This window comes from Hibiscus syriacus, unplaced genomic scaffold, assembly GCF_006381635.1.
Source record: "Hibiscus syriacus cultivar Baekdansim isolate YM2019G1 unplaced genomic scaffold, ASM638163v2 tig00110657_pilon, whole genome shotgun sequence".
NCBI classification, from domain to species: Eukaryota; Viridiplantae; Streptophyta; class Magnoliopsida; order Malvales; family Malvaceae; genus Hibiscus; species Hibiscus syriacus.
Genome location: NW_024062817.1, coordinates 1 through 24,089, shown reverse-complemented (window position 1 = coordinate 24,089; position 24,089 = coordinate 1). Strand labels below are relative to the sequence as shown.

The 24,089-nt window shown below is 35.4% G+C and overlaps 3 protein-coding genes and 1 long non-coding RNA gene across 5 annotated transcripts; 1 reads left to right on the top strand and 3 right to left on the bottom strand.

The window, feature by feature from the left end:
- Nucleotides 1-857: 857 nt before the first annotated feature.
- LOC120137399 (receptor-like protein 51) lies at nucleotides 858-2,252 on the top strand. The gene has a single exon (XM_039153154.1). It carries the CDS (start codon nucleotides 913-915, stop codon nucleotides 2,122-2,124), a length of 1,212 nt encoding a protein of 403 aa, XP_039009085.1. The 5' UTR covers nucleotides 858-912; the 3' UTR covers nucleotides 2,125-2,252.
- A 3,471-nt stretch (nucleotides 2,253-5,723) lies between these two features.
- Nucleotides 5,724-7,996, bottom strand: LOC120137401. 2 transcript variants are annotated; one of them, XM_039153156.1, is made up of 3 exons: nucleotides 7,546-7,996; nucleotides 6,624-7,509; nucleotides 5,724-6,190 (listed from the first exon to the last, which is right to left on the bottom strand). In XM_039153156.1, the coding sequence occupies exons 2-3, from the start codon at nucleotides 7,430-7,432 to the stop codon at nucleotides 5,971-5,973; spliced, it is 1,029 nt and encodes a 342-aa protein (XP_039009087.1). In that variant the 5' UTR covers nucleotides 7,433-7,509; nucleotides 7,546-7,996; the 3' UTR covers nucleotides 5,724-5,970. The 2 variants fall into 2 exon arrangements, with proteins under 2 accessions (XP_039009087.1, XP_039009086.1); XM_039153155.1 differs by having other exon boundaries at nucleotides 6,624-7,996.
- Nucleotides 7,997-11,620: 3,624 nt separating this feature from the next.
- Nucleotides 11,621-15,405, bottom strand: LOC120137390 (shaggy-related protein kinase eta-like). Its single transcript, XM_039153144.1, has 12 exons — nucleotides 15,103-15,405; nucleotides 14,450-14,542; nucleotides 14,240-14,299; nucleotides 13,889-14,161; nucleotides 13,736-13,810; nucleotides 13,604-13,660; nucleotides 12,981-13,121; nucleotides 12,855-12,905; nucleotides 12,684-12,779; nucleotides 12,396-12,479; nucleotides 12,181-12,282; nucleotides 11,621-12,028 (listed from the first exon to the last, which is right to left on the bottom strand). The coding sequence occupies exons 1-12, from the start codon at nucleotides 15,115-15,117 to the stop codon at nucleotides 11,930-11,932; spliced, it is 1,146 nt and encodes a 381-aa protein (XP_039009075.1). The 5' UTR covers nucleotides 15,118-15,405; the 3' UTR covers nucleotides 11,621-11,929.
- A 2,628-nt stretch (nucleotides 15,406-18,033) lies between these two features.
- Nucleotides 18,034-18,472, bottom strand: LOC120137400. Its single transcript, XR_005517430.1, has 3 exons — nucleotides 18,370-18,472; nucleotides 18,185-18,276; nucleotides 18,034-18,095 (listed from the first exon to the last, which is right to left on the bottom strand). It is a non-coding gene; the product is annotated as an uncharacterized LOC120137400 (long non-coding RNA).
- Between the last annotated feature and the right edge of the window lie 5,617 nt (nucleotides 18,473-24,089).

Sequence of the window (24,089 nt, the reverse complement as noted above, 5' to 3'; positions counted from 1 at the left end):
TAAAATTCTAGTGTAAATATTAAGAAAAGAATCATGATAACACCTGGATTTCTAAAGTAGCAAAACTAAAGTTTGTAGCCTTAATATTGCTTTGTCCATTTTTATAGTTAATAACTGGTTCTGATGGTAATTATATGGATTTATTAATTATAATTTAAGTCGTTAATACAAAAAAAAAACATTTGTCCCATGAATGAAGTTCCCTTGCAATAAACAAGTTAAAAGCCTTACAAGGTAACCAAGGGTCCATCTTCCTTTTCCTATGTTTTCCTTGTAATTTAGAAAAGGTTGGACCAAATGGAAAAATTACCACTTCGGTAGTGTGCGGATGGAAGAGGAAGCTGGAAACCACGTAAATCCAGCTTACAAATGCATATTGGGATAAAGCAACTTTTGTCCCTGGATTTGACATTCATTTCCAATTTGATCCTTAGTTTCTTTTAATTCATATTAACCCCTAAACTTGAAGACTTTTTAACCCCTTTTTATGATGCAACACTCTGAAATGTAATATTCTTAGAGTACCATATCATCGAAAGGACCAAATATAAGAAATGTTGTTAAATTCAGGGACTAATATGAAAAACGTTTATAGGTCAAATTTAAAAAATGATAGTACTTAGGGACTAAAAACTGATTTACACCAGATATATTATATATGCATTTTTAACCGACAAGCTTTTAGATTTGGTCTTTAAAAATTATTTAATTTACTTTATGAAATTACCTACGTGGAAAAAGTTAAAAAATTATTACTTTGACCCTTGTTGTTTGTTTGTCGTACACCCCAAGAATGAATAACATAAAATCTCGTATTACTTATATATATATAAACATAACTCCTTTGTTGTCTTTTCTCTCCACTAAACTCCCCAAGTTCCAACATCACTGAAAACTCACACACTTCCGACCATGAAACCACCACCTTCGTCACTTAACTCAGCACCATTCTTCCTTCTTCTCCTCCACCTTGCCGTCTCCTCCGTCGCTCCCACCACTGAAACACCTTCTTCCTCCTCCTCCTCCTCTACTCTAGACCCCAAACAAATTGAAGCACTTGCTTCCCTCAACATTCCCACCGCAAGAGACCCTTGCATTCAACCTTCGCCTCACAAAGCCACCGTATGCGACAGGTCCGAACCCTTCCGCCACCTTGTTTCCCTCCACCTCTTCAACTGCTCCGCCGATCTTTCCCTCTCCTTCACAGCTCTTAAATCCCTCTCTTCACTTCATTCACTTTCCTTCACTAACTGTCACACTTCCCCTATCCGTTTCCCTTCCGATCTCGCCCTTTCCCTCACTTATTTCTCTTGCATTCTCTCCTTCCGCCGCCTCACCGGCGTCTGGCTCTCGCGTTTCGTTAACCTCACAGATCTCACAGTTTCTTTCACCCCGGTTAACACCACTGGCCTTTATGTGATCCTTGGGAATATGCACAAGTTGAAGACTTTAACCATTTCTCATGCTAATCTCACCAGTTCACTTCCGAGACACCTGCGTCAGAATCTAACCCATGTTGATTTGTCTGATAACAAGCTCAAAGGAAACATACCACCTTCCATTACCCTTCTTGAAGATCTTGAGTACTTGAACCTTTCTTCAAATGGCCTACATGGGGTGATTCCAACTCAGTTTGGTGACTTGATATCATTAGAGAATCTATCTTTGGCTTCCAATTCATTTTCTGGGTCAATCCCAGATTCAATATCAGCTATAACAGGCTTGGTTCATGTTGATCTGAGTAATAACCAGTTCAATGGCACTGTCCCAAGGTTTTTCTCAGAGTTGAAAGGCTTGAAAGTGTTGAAACTTGAGAACAATGAGCTTCATGGGGTTTTGCCTTTCAATGCTAGTTTCATGAAGAAACTAGATGTTTTCAAGGTTGGTGGGAATAGCAATTTGTGTTACAATCATTCTGTTATATCATCAAAATTGAAGCTTGGGATTGCTCCTTGTGATAGTGATTCTTCAGATTATGATGAGGGTGATAATGCAGATGACACAGGTGAAAAGAAGGATCAACATCATGGGCCAAATAAGGTTGTTCTTGGTGTTGCAATTGGCCTTTCTTCAATAGTTTTCCTTATTGTTTTCTTAATTCTTCTCTCAAAATGGTGTGGTTGAAAACAGTAATTTTGGTTCTTGATTATATTTTTAGACTAGGGGGGAAATTGGTTATTAGAGTTTTCATTTATTTATTATTGAAATTTGATACACTTGATTTATGATAAATGAAGAAGGAAAAAGATAGCTATAGCCAATAGGTGGGGTTTTGAGAGAGGAAATAGTGTGCTATTCTTGTTTTGCTGATATTTTTTGTCATTTAAAGGTTAAAACACAATGATTAATGTGTTATTGTTTTGACCTGAAAAGTCGTGTATTCAACACCATTTTGGTGATTTTATCCTCTCTGGTGTCATTAATTGTGCTTTACTTTGATTCTGTTTGTTGTCCAAACCGTGTATTTAACATTAATCTAAAGTTTACATGATCTCTTATTTAAATCCATTTCGGTTTGGTACTTGTTAGGCGACTAAACATTTTTCAGCCGAATGATCTTCGTACATATAATGAATTATGACGTGCCCCACTGGAGTTTACAGGATTGTTGTTTCCTTCATATCGTGCCGATCGGAAGGATAACGATGCCTTTAGTATGCTGGACTATCTTTCTCAATTGCTATGAACTTGGAGGTAATTATTAAAGCCAAGTTGTTGGTGGTGGTGGTGGTGGTGGATGAAGTTGTAGATGTTAGATTATTGAGATAAAAGTAGTTTTGATGGTTGGACCCATGTTTCTATTTAGCTGTGTAATGGTCTAAGGTACCGGCGAAATTTGAAGTTTCGTAGTTAAGAGTACTTAATATCCGGTATTTCCCGGCTCGAAGACGTTCTGCAACTTTCTCGGCTAATTCAACATCATTTTAAATCCTGCAACCGCAAAGCAGAGATCCCCAGATTGTAGCATCTGGTGCAATAGGCTATCATTCAATGAATTCACATGCCTTGGAAAGATTACCGGTCCGGGAAAGATCTACCATACAGGCATAGCTCTTATACTAGTCGAAATGTACAGATTTAGTCCTCTATTTTTATTTGGTGGCAGTTTTTATCTTCTGCCATTGAAGGATCTGCAAATTACTCTCTGCATTTGATTAGAAGTTTGCAACTGGAAGAGACGAAACATGCAGAGAAAGATATAGAAAACCCAACTTCATTGACATTTCAAAACGGTTACCCTCAAAAAGAGTTCTACAAAAGGGAGAAACTAAAACTTAAGGGTTGAAAGGAAATTCAAGTAAACAGAAACAATTTGACTGATGAAGAGGCAGCTGGGACTAACTCCTCGGTATAGGGTTTTCAGTGTTTCATGTTATGGGGTGTGATTGCGTTCTTTGTTCACGTCCCAGTGTCAAGTTGCTTCCTTTGAGCTTTGGGGCCTATGGTGCTTTGGGCTAAGAAACAAAAGAGAGAATATGAAGGGGAAAGTGGACCATTCTCATGACATAGCTGGGATGATAATGGACCGGGGACGGAATAGAACGGATTTTTAGACGTCCAGATTTTGATCTGAATTTTAAGATTTTTTTTGTTACCCTCCCCGGTTTTGAGGTTTCACCTTGACCAATTCGAATCGACCCGAGTCGTACACCTGACTTTGGTAGGTGAGTCTCCCAACAAGGATTTTCTGCATACACAATGACTCGAACTTGAGATATTACTTAACCGATATTAAGTTGTTTACTACTTGAATCAACATCTGTTGCCATTTAATTTTAATATAATTTAATTTGACTCTGAATCTCACCCCACATAATAAAAATATAATTTAATTCTGATTTGACATTAAAATTTAATAAAAACTTGATCTAATCGAATCGATCTTAAAATATCAATAAATAACCTAAGATATGTTATATAAAAATTATTATAAAAATAAAAGATGATACTTTGTTAAATATATAGGGGAGGAACGCGATTGATTTCACCTACATTTGACCCTAACCAATCCAAAAAAAGTAACAATGAAAATATTTGACTTCTTATCAAAATAAATAATTTCAATATGATCAAATCGAATTAAAATTCATCGAGGTCGGGGAAAATTATATATAACCTAAATTTTGAAAAGTGACTTAGTGACGTAGAAACAAACTTTTAAAAGTTTTGTATAAAGTGTAATTTTAAATTTAACTATTTGAAATTTTTGTAAAAAAATGAGTTTAAAAAGATAAAAATGTCTATTACAGAAATTTAAAATATAACATTTAAATTATATTTATACTTATATATCAATCATATCAATTTAAACTATAATAAAAATATATAAAATATATAATTAAAATAAATATATATTTTATAATAACTCACTATTAATATTTTAATATATAAATTATGAATTTTATTTACTTTTAAGTAATTAAAATAAATTATTAAATAATAAATTATTTTTAAGGATGATATTATTAAATTATTAAAATAAAATGTAAATACATAATTGAGTGGGCTTACTAATAATTATAATTTGCTTTCAAACGTAAAGTTAAAATAAAAAAATAGAAATCTTAACTTTTGTGATTGGTTTGAAATCACCGTTTTCACTGTAATATTTTTTTTCATTTTTTTTCAATTTAACATTGATTTTACGGTTAAAATAGACTTTTTAACCAAACGGGACCTAAGTGTTAAAGCAAACTTTTCTTTTGTTTTAACCTAAATTTGGTTTCCGTTTAAGTGTTAATCAAACTTTTATTTTGTTTTATTTTAGGGTTAATTTCACTAAACATCCTCAAACTATAACCTAAATTATAAATTAGTCATTCCGCTAACTTGTACTTCAAGTTCAATATATGTTCAAATAATCAAATTTGCCTTAAAAGCAAATTATTTTTTTTATTAATCTAAAGTGATTACAAGTGGTAGTATATGTTATAAAGACTATCAACTATTTGACAATGAACACTTAAAAATTGCAGTCGCTGGTGCTCGAATCCAAACTTTCTAAGGACAACAATTATCCATTTATTCACTGAGATCGCTTGATTCGTGCCCTTAGAACATTTTTAAAATAAGTGATCTAGATTAAAAATGTATCTATCATATGAACTATATGGATATGACTAAAAATAATAATCCTCCTAAATTATAATGATATCGTCTATCTGTTAATACATCAAATCCAAGTCACCCGTACACTAATTACACTTGTTTATGATTTGATCACTTCATGTTGAACCGACATTTAACCGCTAAACTAATAACTAGACTAATGAAAGAACCTAATCGATACTGAAACTTAAAGGAGTCAACAGAATGTTTTGAAGTTTATGAACCAATTTTAAATATACATTACAATTTAAGGACGTGTGATGGAATTAACCCTTGTTCTTGGGTGAATATAAACCAAAGTTTGACATAAAAATCAGAATACATGTAGAGCAATTTTTTTTAATAATAATTTGGGATAAATATATAGTAATATTTGTTCAAAGATAACTCTCAACCTTTTGATATTGATCGCTCATACTCCTGACATCTATGGTACTCGAATCAGGGTCCTCAAAGAATAACAATTATTCTTTTACCACGAAAGTCACTTAGTTCATGCCTGTAGAGCAAATTTGTTATTGCAAAAAGTATTGTTCATCGAACTGTGTCAGACCAAATATGTGAATACATTCTGTACATATGGGATTTCCATAATGAATTTGGCAAAACGTTTCCCATTAACACAGCCTAAGCCATCTTGTTCAAGCTTTAACCTTATGCTCAAAGGCCAGATATCAACAACTTAATGCCAACACCTATGGCTTTAAGCATATGCTTATATGTGTGTTGAAAACCCCAAAAAAAAACAAAAACAAAAATAACTTCACCAAGAAGTTATGTCATATCCACTCGAATTCCACAGGAGAAACAGACAAAACATGCAGGCGAACAAAGCTGGTGCAGAGGAAGAACATGCTTTTGCTAAAACATATTCACACGAAAGAACCATGGTAGTACAAAGGTCATTACCAGGCATGCCATCAGGGAGTTACAGAATGGCCGCCCACGCCAACATCCTGCACGTCGTTCTGAGAAGGTCATACCACCACTCGTGGATCCTTGGCCATGCCAATCTTCGATAAATCTGTTATGTCTAATACCGCTGATGTTTTCTGCGGTTTGGCCACAAATTTCGCAAATTCTGCAGAAAAAAAATTAAACATCAGAAGGTATATATAGGTGAATTGCAAAATTTGTTGTGCTTGCAAGTTATTACTCAAGTATCAAATGTTTGGGTACGGTAGAACGGTTGCTTCTTACTTATACGTAGACCAAATAAAAACCATTGTTTCATGCTTATTAAGCAAACAAAATTTGTGAAAACCTTAGAAATGTCTACCCTTGCCTATGTCGGATACACCCAAGCCTGAGTTACGAATCAAATAATAATAATTCCAAACACAACTAGAGCAAAGAAAAAGTAAAACCAGACCAGACCCTACATATATCAATGAACACCTAGCACAAATCGGCAAGGTACTTATTGCAAAGCATTAAGCAGAAAGATTGCATATTTTCCGCAATGAGGGCTTGAGTCAGATCCTACACCTTCATTACCAGAGAAAGAACATTACCTGTTTCCTTTCAGCTTAAACCATGCCTCTGCACAATGACTGTGTGCACCTCCTAGCTCATCTTTGCACCCACAACCAAGTTGAATTAGATCTGTAACAGCTTCTGCAGTTGATGCACTATCAGTAGATTCAAGTAATTGCTCAGAATTCAAATGACAAATTCTACAAACTCTTTCCCCATCACAACTCTCGCTAAACTGTCTTTGGCCACTACCACTTCCCTTTATATCAATCACACAGGATTCCTCTGCTTCAGCAACTTTTGACTTCGGTCCTTCTGCCGATACTTTACTTGAACTGAGTCCATTGTTTTCCACTTCGTATTTCCCATTACCTCCTTCCACACAAGCTGCCTCTTGGGTGTTAATCACAACAGTGTTGTCGAACACAAATCCACCAACTGAATTATTCAAACTCCCACTATCTGCTTGATAAACTCGATCCATTGTTTCAACTCCTATAATTTCGTTCGTCTCCTCGTTAATCAATTCCCTGCTTGCTTCAACCAACCCCTCACTTGATGCCACTACTTTGCTTTTCTCCCCCAAATTCTTTTCCTCATTCTTAAGCACATTTCCATTAACTAAACTACTCGAATTCCCGCCACTCCGAAAATCCATCTCATGATTCTTACAGGACCCAAAGCCATCATTTTGCAATCTAAAATCCGCAATTTCTCCATCAAAACAGATTTTTTCTTCAGAGTTTTTCACAATGACAGTTTCAGACACAACTCCATTAACATCTTCCCCAAGCTTACTCAAATTCTCACTAGTCCCTATGCAATCACCCCTTTTCTCTTGATCCATTAATCTCAGCTAACTACACCCCCTCCAAAATAATCAAAAACAAAGGCAATAAGCATGCATACCAGCAATCATATAATGTAAAAGATCCAACATTTTACCAGCAATCATATAATGTAAAAGATCCAACATTTTCTCCATCTTAAAACCAAATTCAGATACCACAAACAAGGTGATCAAACTACTTTTCATGCTCATACACCCCCAAAGAATCCAAAAAGACATGATCACAAAAGTCGAAATAACAAAAACAAGAGCTTATTAATCAAGTCAAAGTAATAAAAATGGAACCTTTGTTAACTTCCAAAACAACCCAGAATCAGATCCTTACCTACTTTTGATCACTTCGATTCCAAGCAAAATCCAAAACCTAAGAATTGTAATGGAGGAAGATTACAGCAAAACGGGTTCAAATGGTATAAAATAATCAGACACTTTCTCCATTAAAATACAAATAAATTGTGAGAATCTATACATAGATATATTGGCTTAAAGAGGGTGGAAGAGATTAGGTGTAGAAAGGAACTTGAAACGAAAATGGTATAAGAATGAAAATGGGTTGAGTGAAGATTACCTAAATATTGACTAAAATTAGTTAAAAATTAAAATGATAATAATTTGAGGTGAAAAAGGAATGTTTTTTTGGAAGAATTTTCATTTTTGGTTTCAGTGTTATATAAGTAAAACTTATCTTGATGGGTTAGGCAAAAATTTGGGAATGTTCATTTTATATGCAAAAATTACTTTGTGTGATTTTATGATAATATTTTTTGTTTTAATTTTAAATAAATGTGTATTTATTATAAATAATATTATTCGAATTAAGGTCATTTAAAAAAGTACATTTTTCATTCTTTGAATCCAAATTTTTAACTTTTTTAATTAATTATTTTTATAGATATTAGTTTAATTCTTATAAAAAATTAATTCTTACTGGAAAAAGAAAATCTCAAATTCTTATTCTTAGTTAAATGGTCCACTAATAGTAGTTAACAATACATGGTTAGTTTTAAAATAAATTATCTATTTAATCATTAAATTATAAGATTAATTTTGTTATGATTTCTGAATAAAAAATATATAAATTAAATCACCAAACATTAACATTCGGAACACACTGAATTACAAACATTAACCATTTCTAGCGTATACATTAGAAGAAGTATAAAAACGTACAAAGTGGTTTAAGACAGTACACTCCTAACATGGTTTGATTTTGGGGGCATGTTCAGTACCATATAGGAGATTTCCCATGTACAAATTGATGGGGAAAGCTTACAGTTTGTATTTCGGGGGTCCGGAAAGATGGATTGCTTGGATGATCCTTCATGAATGTCGCCGTGATTCGGGGCCAAGTTATATGCTCTGCTCCCGCAATGGTTTGTTCTACCGGACCTTCAAGACTTGAGACATGTTGGGGCGAAGGTGTCGCTGTGATCGAGTCTACGGCAGCGCCAACTCTGCTGCATCAGAGCATCCTTTCAAGTCCCTATCCACTGCCATGTAATGTTATCAACCATGAAGTATATGCAAGGTGTTCTTATAACCAAGGCCAAAGCATACATCGGTTTAAGCAAAGCACCAATGCAATCATAATCTTAAACATACTCTGCAACTATGTTCAGACAGAGAATGCCAAGGGAAGTTGTTTCCTGATATACTACACAATGAAAAACAACACGGAGCTTCAAGTGAAAGAAACTGATTTAACAGCAAGATTGTTCCCAACATTGATGAAGAAACGTCAGACAGCACTCCAGCTAACTTCGATGAGTTAAGAGAGCCTCAAGATTTCGGACTCACTCTGAAAAACCGGTTACCGGAAACACTGAGAATTTGAAGATACGATAGCATCCCTATCTCATCTGGGATGGGACCTGACATCTGAAATACTACGAGGCATCTCAATCAAGCTGAAAAATATTCACAAGAATTTTTCATGTCCTTAGTACGATGACAAGTAAGGTTTACTCCGTGGAATAACCTTGTAATTTCCAAGTGAATTAAAGCGAACATTACTAAAACTAAATTCAGAGAAACAACTCGAGCATCCTTCCAACAAGAACATAAGGAAATCAACTTCTATGACTACATCATCGTAAAAGAACCTACTCTCTCATTGATTGCATGTTACCACCAAATGTTTATCCTTTACAGAATTGCGTCCCAAACTAGATGCTACCAACATTTAGAACCTATGCTATCCGGACTCTTTATTTTTTTTAAATACTCGTATCCAACACTTGTGTCTTAAAACATATATTGGAATATGACCACTGAGGATCCTCCAAATACATCGAAAATTTAAATAAAATCCCGTATTAGATACATATCATATCCTACACTCGAAACCAAGTAACTAAGTTTAGAATACCCCATAAAAATAATCCTACACACTACTAAAACATCAACTAAAGTAGCAAAAACGATCGCATTACATGCTAAAGCAACGACAAAAAGAGAAGCTAAAGTTTTTGACTTTGGCAAACGAAAGTAAGGCCAAAATATACCGACAGGTAAGTTTGAATCAGCTAAAGTACTTTGGGTTTTTATATTGAATTACATCTGTTTGCAGCGCTTTGCTTTTAGATCTTCGGCTCAATAAATTAATATTTTCGAGTACCAACGAAAAGGCCATATATTTCGACTATAAAAATGTTACTCGAAACACGTGAAATGACAGAGATTGTCGTTTTTTTCATAATTTTGATGCTATACTCTTTTCTGTTTGGGTTTCTGTCTGATTTCAGTTAGCTATGGGCCGTTGATATGATTATTGATCAGAAGATCAACGGTCCGTAAATGGTTGAAATGTTTTTTGAGCATACATTATTACTACATAAAATACTTACGCCGTGAGTGCCGAGACTGGTTCGAATTTCGTGTTGCGGGAAGTTTTTGTATTTCTTCAAGGTGGTCCTCGGTTTCAACGGCGCCGTTTCATTTCACTTAACATATTTTTCAGTAATAAACGAGATAACTACAAGAAGCATCCTCAAACCATAACTCAAATCTTGAATTAGTCTCAAAACTTTCAATACATTTCTAATTACCAATCAAGTATTTTTCATTAGTTTTGTGCATGAAATATTAATTCAAACATAACACAAACATACTTAAAACATATCAAATTTTAAACACATTTGTACTTGTTACATAACCTCTAAACTTTAATGATATCTTTTCCTTTAACATATTAAATAATACAATAAGTGTCACGACTCGAAAGAATACTAATCTTGCGTCAAAATAAATAAATAAAAAGAGGAATTACTGCTTAAAAACAATAGAACTGCACGTATTATCATTCATATATTTTAAGCAAAAACTTAGTAACTAAAGAAAGGAGAGTGGTCCCTTAATTTTCCAATTTCACTTCACAATTAATTCCTTTTGGAGTATAATAACATCATCATTCAAAATTTAAATCTATTATTTATTCGGATTAAGATTAATTATACCAAACGTCTTTATGTCTAAATTTTGAAAGACTTCTGCTGCAGTTAACCCTAATCCGAATTAACAAGTGGCATAATTTTTCAATAATAACAGCATTATACTCGAAAGGGGGTGGAAGGTTTGAACAACTTATGTGAATGAGAGAAAATGAAGCAAAGGGGATTAGAAAAATGGTGAAAAAGGAACAAAGAAAAGGGTCTTAATCAGACGATTAGTTGGGAAACATTGAAACAGGGAACCAGCTCAGCTCAGTCTCTTTTTGACGACCAAAAAGAAAACAAACGTATTGGTGATTAACGCACGGGAGGGACCCTTAAGTGCTAAACGATAAAGACTAAGGACCTAAGAGCATCTACTTTTTTGACGAAATATGCAGCAATCATTCACCCTAAAACATCATTACAAGACTTTTCCTACTATGCCTCATAATGACACTCCAACAAACAAAACACCAAACTGCACAGCCACTATGATTGATCAGATTTCATTTCATTTCGATATGTCTGTTACCTTTTTTAACCTTTGGCTGAGTCACACCGAGTCGTGTTTCCACCATGGCAGCTTTTTCTTGAGCTTAGCAGCCATTTTGTGAGTACTAGAAAAAGAGGGTAAATGACATTACTTGGCACAAACAAATAACGATGGTTCTGCAATTTCATGTCTTTAAACGAACCCAAAAACCAACTTGGAATAAACTATCAGAGCTAACAACAGATACACTCAAAACTTTTTCCTTCATAAACAGCTTTTCAGGTTTCGTCCAACCCTAACCTTAAAAGTCTTGTCTTTTACTATCAAGCATGTTTACATGTACATACCAAAGGCGGCATTTTGCCAAAAGAAAGTGAACTCATAAAGGAGCGAGAGAGGGAGAATTCCAAGTAGAAAGATAATAAGAAGGCAGCCATTCAGCGGCCAGAGACTGTACGCGTGGCGGAAGAGTAGAAAATGATGCTCGATGGCTGTTACCAAAGATAGTAATGCCTCTGTGTCACGCATCAACTAGGAGATATCAAATCTTATTTAATCACGTTTGAAGTATTATGTCCCGGCTGGATGCATGATATTTTGTAGCCCCATTCGCCGCTTCACGTGATCTGGAATCAACTTATTTATAAGCTCCGTTGAAGCTCCAGATAACTGAAACAAGCACAAAAATGACTATCAGAGCATTGACTCGAACAAGAAACAAAACCCTAACTAGAAAATAATCCCATCTAAAATACTCAATGAAGATATAACTTTCTATGAATGGAAAGTATATCAAAGTGAAGTTTAGTTGAGAAACATACTTCCTGTTTGAAGTTAAAGAGTGGCGGTAATGGTCGCCCGTTCGGAAGGCGAGCATTAGGTTCTCGAAGCTCATCAAAGAAGGGATGTACACACGCTTCAAGCTGTCAAAGCAAAGAGGAAAAAACATATTAGCCAAATGGACAATTGGGTATATTTTCCATGTCTAAAATGAAAATATCACCCATCAAAAACAGGGAGAACACTAGCAACTCACCGCTGTACAGCGTAGACTTGGCGAGTATTGGAGTAGTCGTGAAGCAAGATCAATTGCTTCAGGAGGCATCCTTTTATGAAAAACCTAAATATGTAAAAGAGTTAATGTAACTCAAAATCAATCAAATAATTTTGCCCCCAAAGACATTGGCAGTGAAACATCTAAGGGGGGAAATCAACAAACAATTCAGAAGCAAAATATCAAGAAGGCATTAATGAAGTTTTGACAAGATGCCAATGAAACAAGTATCAAATTTGCATATCTAGATAAGGGAAATAAAGGGCAAACCTTATGCCATGGATGCGCTTTAATCTGTGGGAACCTAAAATCTGTGTAATTGGGATTCATACAGCGAATTTCTTCCCTAGTGGGTGTACCTAGGACCTGTAGGACAAGATGTAAGAAACAGACTCGATACACAAAAATTGCAAACTTCAACCATCTCCAAGCAAGTCATACCTTAATAATCTCTACAAGCTGGTCCACGGCATTTTCTCCAGGAAACAATGGCTACACATGAGAAAAATAGGCATTAGTGTTATTGCTACATATCAAAATAAGGAAAAAGAAAAGCCAAATGCTAACCTGACCCAGCAAAAGTTCAGCAAGAACACAACCAGCTGACCAAATATCAATTGAGGTTGTGTATTCCGTAGCACCAAAGATGAGCTCTGGTGCACGATAGAAACGTGAACATATGTATGAAATGTTAGCTTCACCTCTGACCTGATAGAAATAAATTAGTAGAACTTGTAAGCATGAAAGTAATTACGGAGAAAAAAGAAAGAAAGAGAGGATCACTAACACGTTAATACTACTATTAGACCTAATCTAACTTCAGGGAGTACAGATATAATTTATTTATTTTTGGTAAAAATCCCACCCAAGTTCCAACCATTCTTTTCAGATAGCTAAATAAAGTGGCAGAGCTATCAAGGGAATACATCAGCATGCGAAACCACTTAAGAGCAATACTTTGCACCCTTAACAAATAGCATATGATATTACATGAAGTGAATCCTTTTAGAACTTACAACTCGAATAAAAAATTCAAATAAAACATAACAAAAATCTTATGTAAGTTTTGGAAACTTACAGACTCAAAAACAATGTTTCACTCGGAGAAAAACTAATTGATTGGCTAGAAAGTCTATCACAAAAAAATAAAAATAAATAACACTTTGGAAATTATAATAGAGTCAACTTACAAGAACTTTTGCACTTCCAAAATCACAAATCTTAACCTGATGAGTCAAAGGATCAACCTGTAGAGAACCAAAAAATTACCTCAAGAGCATTGCCAAAACATTCTACAAAAATCATCGGTAAGAAAAGCATACCAAAAGATTTTGAGGCTTCAAATCACGATGGCAAACTCCAACAACACTATGGAGGTATGCAAGCCCCCTGAATATCTGTAAAACCTCCACTAATTAGCATAAAGCGAGAAAATTACACGAGAAATCAAGCACGGAAAGAAATACTATGCACACCTGGTACGTGTAAAGTTTCACATAGATAAGTGGCATTCTTTGATTCGCACTGCTGTAATGTTTCAAAACCCTATACATGCTCTCTGGTACATATTCCATAACCAAGTTAAGGAAGAGCTCATCCTTGGTTGTTGTGGAAAAGAAACAATGCTTCAAGGAAATCACATTCGGATGATCCAGCACACGCATCAATTGCAGTTCACGATTCTTGTATCTTCTGTCTTGCAAAACCTTCTTTATAGCCACAGTTTCTCCTGTTTCCAAGCATTTTGCCTTGAAAAAAAAATATGCATCGTCATGTGAAACATCAACAAGAAAACATTGACTACTTTTAATACTATGTCTCAGTACCTGGAAAACAATTCCGAACGATCCAGTCCCCACAATGCGCTCCGCCATATAACTAATAGTCTAAAATAAGCAAAACATCAAAAAAAGCATGAACTTCAAAGTAAAATAAGCTGATAATCACTCCCAACAGTCATTTTTAAGCGCTTATTAGTCAATAGCAAAGCAGAATTTGAACACATACGAAACCAGGTATCCTGGAAAGACATATACCTGTTTAGGTTCTCCATTTTTGCCTCCGATTGTAGTGGAAATGATGTGACCAGTGACAGGATCCTTCCCATCCACAACAGGGGCAGACATTTCCTGGTAAATTCATGGCAAGTAAAAAAAGAGAAGTAAGAGTTTAAAGCGACACAAATACCGGAGATCCAAATGAACCATCCCAACTCCAAAAAGTAAAACAAAATCAAACCCATAAATTGGTTTAAGCTGCACATAAAGTATTATAAATCAATCAAATAATTCAAAAATGAAAGTTGCAAAATGCAGAGAGGAGACCACAGATCGAAACAAATACAGACCAAAATTTCATGCTCAATAGACGATACAATAAAAAAGTAAAAATAAAAGATCAGTAAACCAAAACTTGTTTCGTTTGAAACCCATAGGAAAACAACCAGAGAAATAAATAAATAAATAAATAAATAAATAAACCCCATAAATCTCATAAAATCACGAAAGCTGAACCCTTTAGTTTAGGCTAAGCTTAGTCAGGATTTTCAGCTGCAATTGCAGACCCAGGACGAAAAAGAAGAAGGGGAAGCTATGAAAAATCGCATCAAAAGAAAAACCCAAAAGGAAAAGAAAGGAAACCCAAGATTCACTTCCAGATTCCAATATCGGAACAAAAAGGCTGGGTTTACCTTATCATCAGCCATGAAGATCACCCAAGGAAAATAAACACAAAGATCTAATCGGAGAGAGTGTAACAGGAAGATTCACAGAAGGAGAAAAAAGAGAGAAGAAACAGTGAGATGATGAAGAAGAAGAAGAAAAATAAGAAAATTACAAGGCAGAGAAGAAAGGGGGAGAGAGACAAGCAAACTAATGCCCCATGTGATCCCACCACCTCCTTTATTTTAAAATATATATATATTTCTTTTCTTTTCTTTGCTTCTCGGCCCTCTTTTCTTTCTTTCCCTCTGCTTTCCGTTTTCTTCGCTCCCTTTTTTATTCTAGACTTCCGAAATCACTTTTCGATAATTTTCTTTATCTAATTTCTCAATCACTTTATTTATTAAATGGCTTAATGTAAAAGAAACTGGAAATTGTATTTAAAGTTAATTTTTTGTATTTAAAGAATTTTTTTGTTAAAAATATGTGTTTAATAATTTTTAGAATTTTAAGTATTTAACCAAAAAAATTTAATGAAAAAAAATTTAGACATTGAAAAATAACTTTGTATATAATTTGAAAAAAATTTTGTAGTAAGCCTTATTAAATTGTATATTATATTTTTCCAATAAAAATATTTAATAAATATTTTATTACAATTATTTACTTTATTTATTTCATTCATTAAATTAATTTTGATTTAAAATTAAATAATTAAAGGATAATTCTAATATCACTTATTATAAAATTATTATATATTTTTGGTTGAAGATTATTGTATTTTTAAAAATTATATGTTTGATATAATGTATAATATTATAATTTTAAAACTTTAAGATTTTTTCCTGTAGAATTAATATCTCTCATCCAATAAGGTACGAAATTGAAAAGTTCATTGTCGATAAAAGAATAAATCAAAACAGTAGAAATGTAAAAGCTTTCTTCTTTTACTGGTGGTTCAATTTTGAATCTCGTAATCATACCTTAAATATCATTTTTTTAATTAGTTAATTATTGGGTTCAAATATTTAAATGAGATTCAATTAATTAAGGCGAAGGCCAGACATTTGGTGGTCCAATGGCGACCTGCAGAAGACAGCTAACTATTGACTCAGATTCGTGATTCAGCTGTCCAACCTCTCCGGCAATCTCTCCCAGTATTCAATTCCGATTTGGATAAACTAAACTCAATTCTTCATCAACCTTATTAATGCAAAAAATAAGTAGCATAAAATATGCTACTAGTTTATGATTATAGAGTGTTTTTATTGAATCTTCTAATTATAAAAAAAGTATAAAATTATAATCCGATTTAAAAGAAAATATATAAATTGAGTATTTTTCGAAATAAATTTTAACGAAACAATAAAAATGTTTCATAATCACATGACTATTTATGTATTTTACCGATATTATATATAGAAAGGGCACAAGCTCATAGGTGTTTATTTCAATAATCAAATCCTATAGCAATGAAAAAGAGAAGCTTAACAGATTAAAATGCATGGAATTAAGGAGGAAAGATGTCAACAACTTATGATTGATAAAAAGAAACAAAGAATTGAGAAAGACTTGCCGGAAGTCGGTTCTTTAAAATCATTAGCATCCGAGAACGGATGATGATGCCCATCCATATGTTCGTCTGGCATATGCTTCATATGGCTATTAGCTTCCCTAAAATTTTCATAGGCGACTAGATAAGACTTCTCGAAATCATCAACGCTTGTTTCAATGAAATCTTCCATCTTCGCATCTGGCAAGCGTGCAATGTCTTTTTGCAATCGTTGAGTGACAGTCTTTGTCTGTTGAACCGAGGCCACTCATTTGGCCCAAGAATTATTGTATTTCTTGATTTCCTCTTGGAAGGGGAGGAGCGTGGCTTTCCCCATCTGCCATATCTAATAAATTCAAATTCTAGAAAATAAAGATTTATTTTAATTGACAGACGAGTAGGTCATTTATTATTTATAGCAAAGTATATTTGGTATCGAAATTTACGCTCTGATATTCTAGAGGTTCAACATTTGAGTCTGGATGTACAACAATTGTAAAGCCTTTGCTTTCAAATTCCATCTTAACCGTTGGTTGCTACTTTGGCTGTTGATCTGATCTTAAATATTAAAGACAAGCTCACTTGTGCTTTGTTTTCTTGTCCAACTTTTCTGTACAGTGATTCGTGTTTTAAACTAAACTCCCTCTAATGCATCCTTCCAACCCTTTAAGTGACACGTAGGCTGAAAGTATTCCATTCCAACCCTTCCAATGCCCATGCTGGACTCGGGTGCTTTGGCAGGCAGGCTCACTTTTTGCATTTGGATAGCTGGACTCGAGTGTCAAATGTAGAAGGATCTGAACCCGACACTGAAATGCATGCAGGAACACTATACGATTCTCCACCCTCTCTAATCTGATGTCAATGACACAAGACGACCACACCACATATTGTCATTTCTACTCTGCATTTTGGTAGGCAGCAAATTTCATGCATATTTAAAAACACCTCCACATGGATGCTGTGCTGCCTCATATTATAATAGAGAATTGGAAAAAAAAATCTACTATGTATATATTTACTGTAAACAGTACAAAAGTGCTAGAAAAAAAACGCTAAGGACCGGTTCTCAAACTCGACAGTTTTTTGGAACATTCTACCAAACCTAAAAGATATCACCTCACTATCTAACCTCTTTTCACTGTATTTTTCTCTTCTGTTTCTCACCGTTCCTGCTGCCTGCCATTTTACAATAAAATGTAATCACTGCCGGTTTCTAAGTAGTAAGCACTAGCTCTTAGGTGTTCATTTCAATAAGCAAATCATATAGCAATGAAAAAGAGAAACTTATCAAGATTAAAATGCATGGAATTACAGAGGGAAGATATCGACTTTCCATCAAGTTATAGGACTTACGCAAAAGCTGTGTACCCACTTCCAGCATTAGTGGCTGATAAAATAACTGTATGTCCTACTGCAGCAGATAGAGAATTATGTGTCAGGTAGTGGATTTCTTCTATCACTATCCACCTGAAAGTTAAATGAAACACCAAGAAAGTTTGGGTTCATGATATCACAAATAACTTATTCGGTACAGAGATGCACTGACAAGTAAAAACCTTATCCCATTTAGATTTCTTGTTTTGTCTACCATCTCGCACAATGTTATCCACTGCAGTTGGAGCTCAAGGCAATCCACCAGCACCCACAACTGAAAATCCTCAACATCACTTATAAGAATACCGTTGCACAATCCCAGAATACATACACTGATAAGAAAATATCTTAGGAAAAAAAAGAACACCTGCTGTAGGCATGCTAACTTTTGAGGCAGTAAAAACTGCTCCAGAGTGACTTCCACCAGATACAAAATCGACCTTTTGATTCTTCTTGCCCGTTCACATTGGTCGTACAGAAATGGAAAGTGACATCAAATCCGAAGATGATCACTGAAGTTCGGTAAATATAACAAGAGATAACAAAATTAGGAATATATTGTGGGAGAATCTTACTATATCCGGTGTGAATATCTATCTAAAGAAATAATCCTACTAATAGATGTAATTAGGTAGAATTATGATGTAATTCCTTGATTTAGGGGATTTATAATTAATTGAGTAAATCTTAGCCGTTGATGTAAAATGATTTGAGCCATTGATTGAGAGGGAGATCAACTTTAAATAGAGAGACTATCGTCCTCATTTGTATCATCCATTCTTTCATTCACTTTTTCATTCTCTTGGGAGAGAGTAATAAAGCTCTGAGCATTTACTCAATTTTCAGTGTTCTTTGTTCTCTTTGTGTTGTTGTCTATCTTGGTAGTCAGGAGTAACCACACTTTTGTTTTCACTTCCACACCATAGTCTAATCTTGACGGCTTGGAGTAATTACGTTGGTGTTAAAGCTTCCAAAAGCCGGAGATCCAAGCACCTATGTGATCCCGAAAAAGGCCACCAACTGATCCTATACCTGTCGTTGAAGAGATAGCAACATCAACATTCAAGCAAAGCCATCCTAAATTCGGTCTCATCCGTTTGGCGGGTTGTTGAAGTGCAAAGCCATCTTGGTTTGATTATCTCCAATCAGCAAAGGGAATAAAGGCTTTAGCCGGCGAACAATAATTTTGGATATCAGTTTGTAAAGAACCGTACACAAACTGATAGGTCAAAAGTTAGCGAAATATTCGGGATGATCCCTCTTTGGAATAAGGACAATAATAATGTTATTCAAAACTCACTCTAAAGGACTGCCACTGAATATTCGTTGGATCATTCTACAAATAGGCGGACCCACAATCCCCCATTGCTTCTGAAAGAACTCCATATGTAACCCGTCCCAACTGAGGGATTTTAGAGGAGTCATGTCCTTAAGAGCATCATGAATCTCTTGAGGAGAAGGGACCGAATCCAGGGTCAGAAGAAGGGCAGGATCAAGAGAGAAAAAGCACCCAAAATCGGAAACGGTCCAGCATTGTTGGAGTCGCTAGTGAACAGATTGGTAAAGAAATTTACTGCATCCTCTTTAAGGGTCGTATCATCGTTGCATCAATCACCATCATTGATTTTTAGGGATAAAATTATATTTCTTTGTTTTCTGTCAATAGCTCGCCGATGAAAATATTTGGTGTTGCGGTCACCAAGCAAAACCCAATCCGATCGGGACTTCTTCCTCCAAATAAGCTCTTCTTGGTCAAGTAAATTTTTAAGCTCGAAAATAAGAACATATTACAACTTGGGGAGACACGCTGAAGAACGAGCTTGAGTGGCCTTCTGAATACCACGGATACGAGACGTGAGGGTGCGCTTTTTAACTCAAATAAAACCAAAAACGCATTTGTTCCAATTGTCCGCTTCCGAAATGAAATTGGATAAGGTATCCGCCATGCAAGAAGAGAAGTTCCAATTTTCCGAGACCATCATACTGAAATCTTCATAAGAAAGCCACACAGAGATGTAGCAGAAAGGGCTATGGTTATTTCTCCTAGGAGAGTGACACACTTGCAAAAGCATTGGCCTATGGTCAGAACGAAGACGGAAAAGATGTTGAATAATAGATTCTGGATAGTCTTCATTCCAATAAGAATTACATATGAATCGATCCAAATGAGCGTGGGCGAGACCTCTTGACCAAGTAAAATCTGGTCCAGAATAACCCATATCTCTCAAACCATAGTTAAAGATTAAATTGTGGAATGCGAGACTTGGAATAGTAGAGGGAGCACAGCCCTTTCTGTTAGAAGCAATGATTTTAGCGTTAAAGTCCCTGAAGATGACCCAAGGCGGTCGCATGAAAGTAACTATATTTCTCAAATGAGGCCATAAAATCTTACGACTCGATCCTCAATGGACGGCAGTAACATAGAAAGAATTTCCACTCTACTTGGAGATGATACGAGAATGGATAAATTGTGTGATTAAAAATTATTTCCACCCGAAATCGTATCATACCAAGCTAACCAAATACCACTGGAAAACTCAAAACATTTATTAATTAGCTAAAAAGATTATATCGTAAGCATTTATTATTAAAAAAAAGAATAATATAATAATATCATACTGTCGGAACCGTCTTTTGGTTGGGCCCGAAATTGGGCTTCGACTTGGATTAAACGAATTGGAGTCGCCACCGACCACTTTAGAGCGAATTTAGGCGGGTCGGACACCATCTTACCTGATCTGCATTGTACCAGAAACGTGTCGAGTTCGGGAGTCGGTTACGGTCAAGGAAGGATTAGCACCCTTGAACCGCCCTTTCGGTACCAATTAATTTGTCAGTTGTCTTTATAGCGAAAATTAGAAAATTTAAATTACTCGATTCGAATTACTCACCTTTGATCAATTGGAATTTCTCTTTCCAGCGACCTTTCCGCTTCTGTTCTCGCCGTGCCTGCTCTCGGTTTCCCTTGGCTTCGGCCTTTTTATGTATTTCTTTACTTGTGTTTGGGGTTTGGCTTCAGTGATGTTATTTTGGCTCTGTTTTCGTGTGTTTTAGTATTGTTGATGATGTGTTGATGTTGTGATGTTCTATGTTTTTGTTGTGTTGATGTTCGACGATGGTCTCGTGATGGCGTCGTGTTGGTCGTGTTTTGACTGTGTGGTACTCGATGATGGTTTCTGGTCTTGGTTTCTTTGTTCTCTCGGTGTACTGTGCCCGATTCTTGGGTTTTCTGTGGATGTTTGTGACCGATCCCCCTGTCCCGTTCTGTCTGGGGGTATTTATACTCTCTCGGCCGGTGATCGTTACCGAACTTCACGGGATGGGTCAGTCCCGCGTGGTGGCGCGATTTTCGGCCTGTGGGAGACTGGGCTGTTGTGACTCGATTCTTGCGAGATTTGCGTTCTGTTATGGAACGTGTTTGTTGCATGTTTGACCGGTTTCATTTCCGGTGACGGCTGATGTTTCTGGCCGTTGAAATTGCTTCTGGCCGTTGGATTGGGTCAGATCCAACGGTCCAGATCTGGCTGCGCATTTGATGAAATATTTAGTGATTCAGAACCCTAATTATCATGTGATTTGAGCCGTTGATCACTGCTTGATCTAACGGCTGTGCGGCGATGGGACTAAGTTTAGAAACCCTAGCTTGGCAATTGGGTTGGGTCAGGCCCACCTGATATGCTTGGACCTCGTTCTGGACCCTGAACAGAAAAACAAAAACAAAATAATTAAATAAGAAATAATAATAAATAAAATAATTACAATAATAATAAATGATAATAATAAATAATAAATAATATAATAATATAATATATTATATATATATAAATATTTTAAAAAACATAATTTCCAAAATGTTTTTTTTAATTATATAACATATATATTTTAAAAAATGTTTTAAAAAAATTATATATTATATATTTTTAAAATATTTTAAAAACTATATAATATAAATGTTTTCAAAAGTTTTCAAAACTATATTAAATTTTAAAATGTTTCAAAACTATATATATATACGTTTCAAAAATGCTTTTAATATATATATATATATATATATATATATATATTATACATTTTCAAAATGTTTTCAAAGACTATATATATATATTTTAAAATGTTTTAGAAAAAAACATATATATATATCATATAATATATACTTTCAAAAAGTTATTCTCAAAATTATATATATTATTTTAAAACATTTATAAACTATAATATATAGATGTATAAATAAAAATCAGACGAAAATAGGTGTCTACAGCTGCCCCTCTTTGTTCTTTTTCGTGGAACGAAAAATAGGACAAAGATAGAAAAGACACCAATTTTCGTTCGGTGGAGTTGAAGAATAACTCCTTGTCGAATTGGGTTGCGGATGGCTCCCCCGTCGCGAAGTCGAGTTCATCTTGAAATGATATGGAATTGAAACGTAGTTTAAAATTTGAATCCGGATGCGGCTTCTTGTTGCCCAATTGTGGTCAACCTCGGTCTTCTTCTCGGTTTAAAGACATTGGTTAAAATTCGACTGTAAGCAGTTCCTTGACTCCACCATGTGATGATAGACCTTGAGCTGAATAAAGCCGAACTCGAAAGGTCCTCGTCGACAGATGACTTTTCTCGACTTAAGTTATGCTTTCGGAAAGCGGTTTTTTTGTCACTAAGGCACGGTTAACCCATGTGTTCTTCTCGACTTGAAAACCTTGATTGCAGCCGGACAATAGTGTGATTGAGGTGTCATCGAGCTGATTGGAATCGAACTCGACAATTTTATTGACAGATAACCCTTCTTGCCTTGAGCTATTCTGTAAGCTTGATTTGCCTCTAAGTTGAATATAATCGAACTCAAAGGTCTTTAGCATATAACCCTTCTTGACTTAAGCTATGCTGCAAATGATGTGCCCTCGAAGCTGAGTGTAATCGAACTCGGGGGTCTTTGGCAGATAGCCCTTCTCGACTTAAGCTATGCTGCAAATGATGTGCCGTTGAGCTGATCGTAGTCGAACTCAAAGGTCTTTTGGTCACAGATAACCCTTCTAGCCTTGAGTTATGCTGTAAATGATGTGTCGTTGAGCTGAGCGAAGTCGAACTCAAAGGTCTTTTGGTCACAGATAACCCTTCTAGCCTTGAGTTATGCTGTAAATGATGTGCCGTTGAGCTGAGCATAGTCGAACTCAAAGGTCTTTTGTTGGCAGAACCTTCTAGACTTAAGTTGTGCTGCAAATGATATGCCTTGGAGCTGAGCGTAGTCGAACTCGAAGGTCTTTGGTTGGCAGATAACCCTTCTCGACTTAAGTTATGCTGCAAATGATGTGCCCTCGAAGCTGAGTGTAATCGAACTCGGGGGTCTTTGGCAGATAGCCCTTCTTGACTTAAGCTATGCTGCAAATAGTTTGTTTGAAAAAAATGGCTTCCCTTAACGAGTCGAAGCCGGTCATGATTCTTCAGGTGATTTCTCTGAGCGAGAACTAAGTAAGACAATCTTTGGATAACTCCCATTTTATGGGAAAGCCCGTGATGAATTCTGACAACCAATATCTTCCGTTGTGGAATTGAAATCTGGCTTGAAGACATAAACTGGAAACATGTTGCTCATTGTTGAGTTGAGCTGAACTGAATTGATCTGAATGGTTCTTGAACCCATCTGAAATTGGTTTGAGATCTGTAGATATGTAAAGTCGGTTGAGGTGTAGCTTCTTGCTGCTGACTTACACCATCGTTCTTTAAAGGTGCTTGCAAGTCGAGTAGCCTTCATCCTGAAGTTGAAGCTTGACTCTGAAAGCTGCAAAATTATGCATGCTAAAATGATGGATGTGATGCACCTAAGTATGTCTAAGATGCATGCAACATGAATAAATTATGTGTTATTTCTTGGATGGAGTCTCGTGCTTTGTCTGCCAATCTGATCCATGGAATCGATCGTGCCCCATTTGCTTCTCGAGCTTGGGCTTTTAAGACATTCATATCCGAGATTGTTCTGTTTGAAATGTTTTTCTCATTTTTCTTGTTTCAGGAGAGAAATGATAAAAATGCTGTAAATATTATTCGCAATTGAATCAAATTATAAACGTGAGTTCAAAGAATATCAAAGGAATC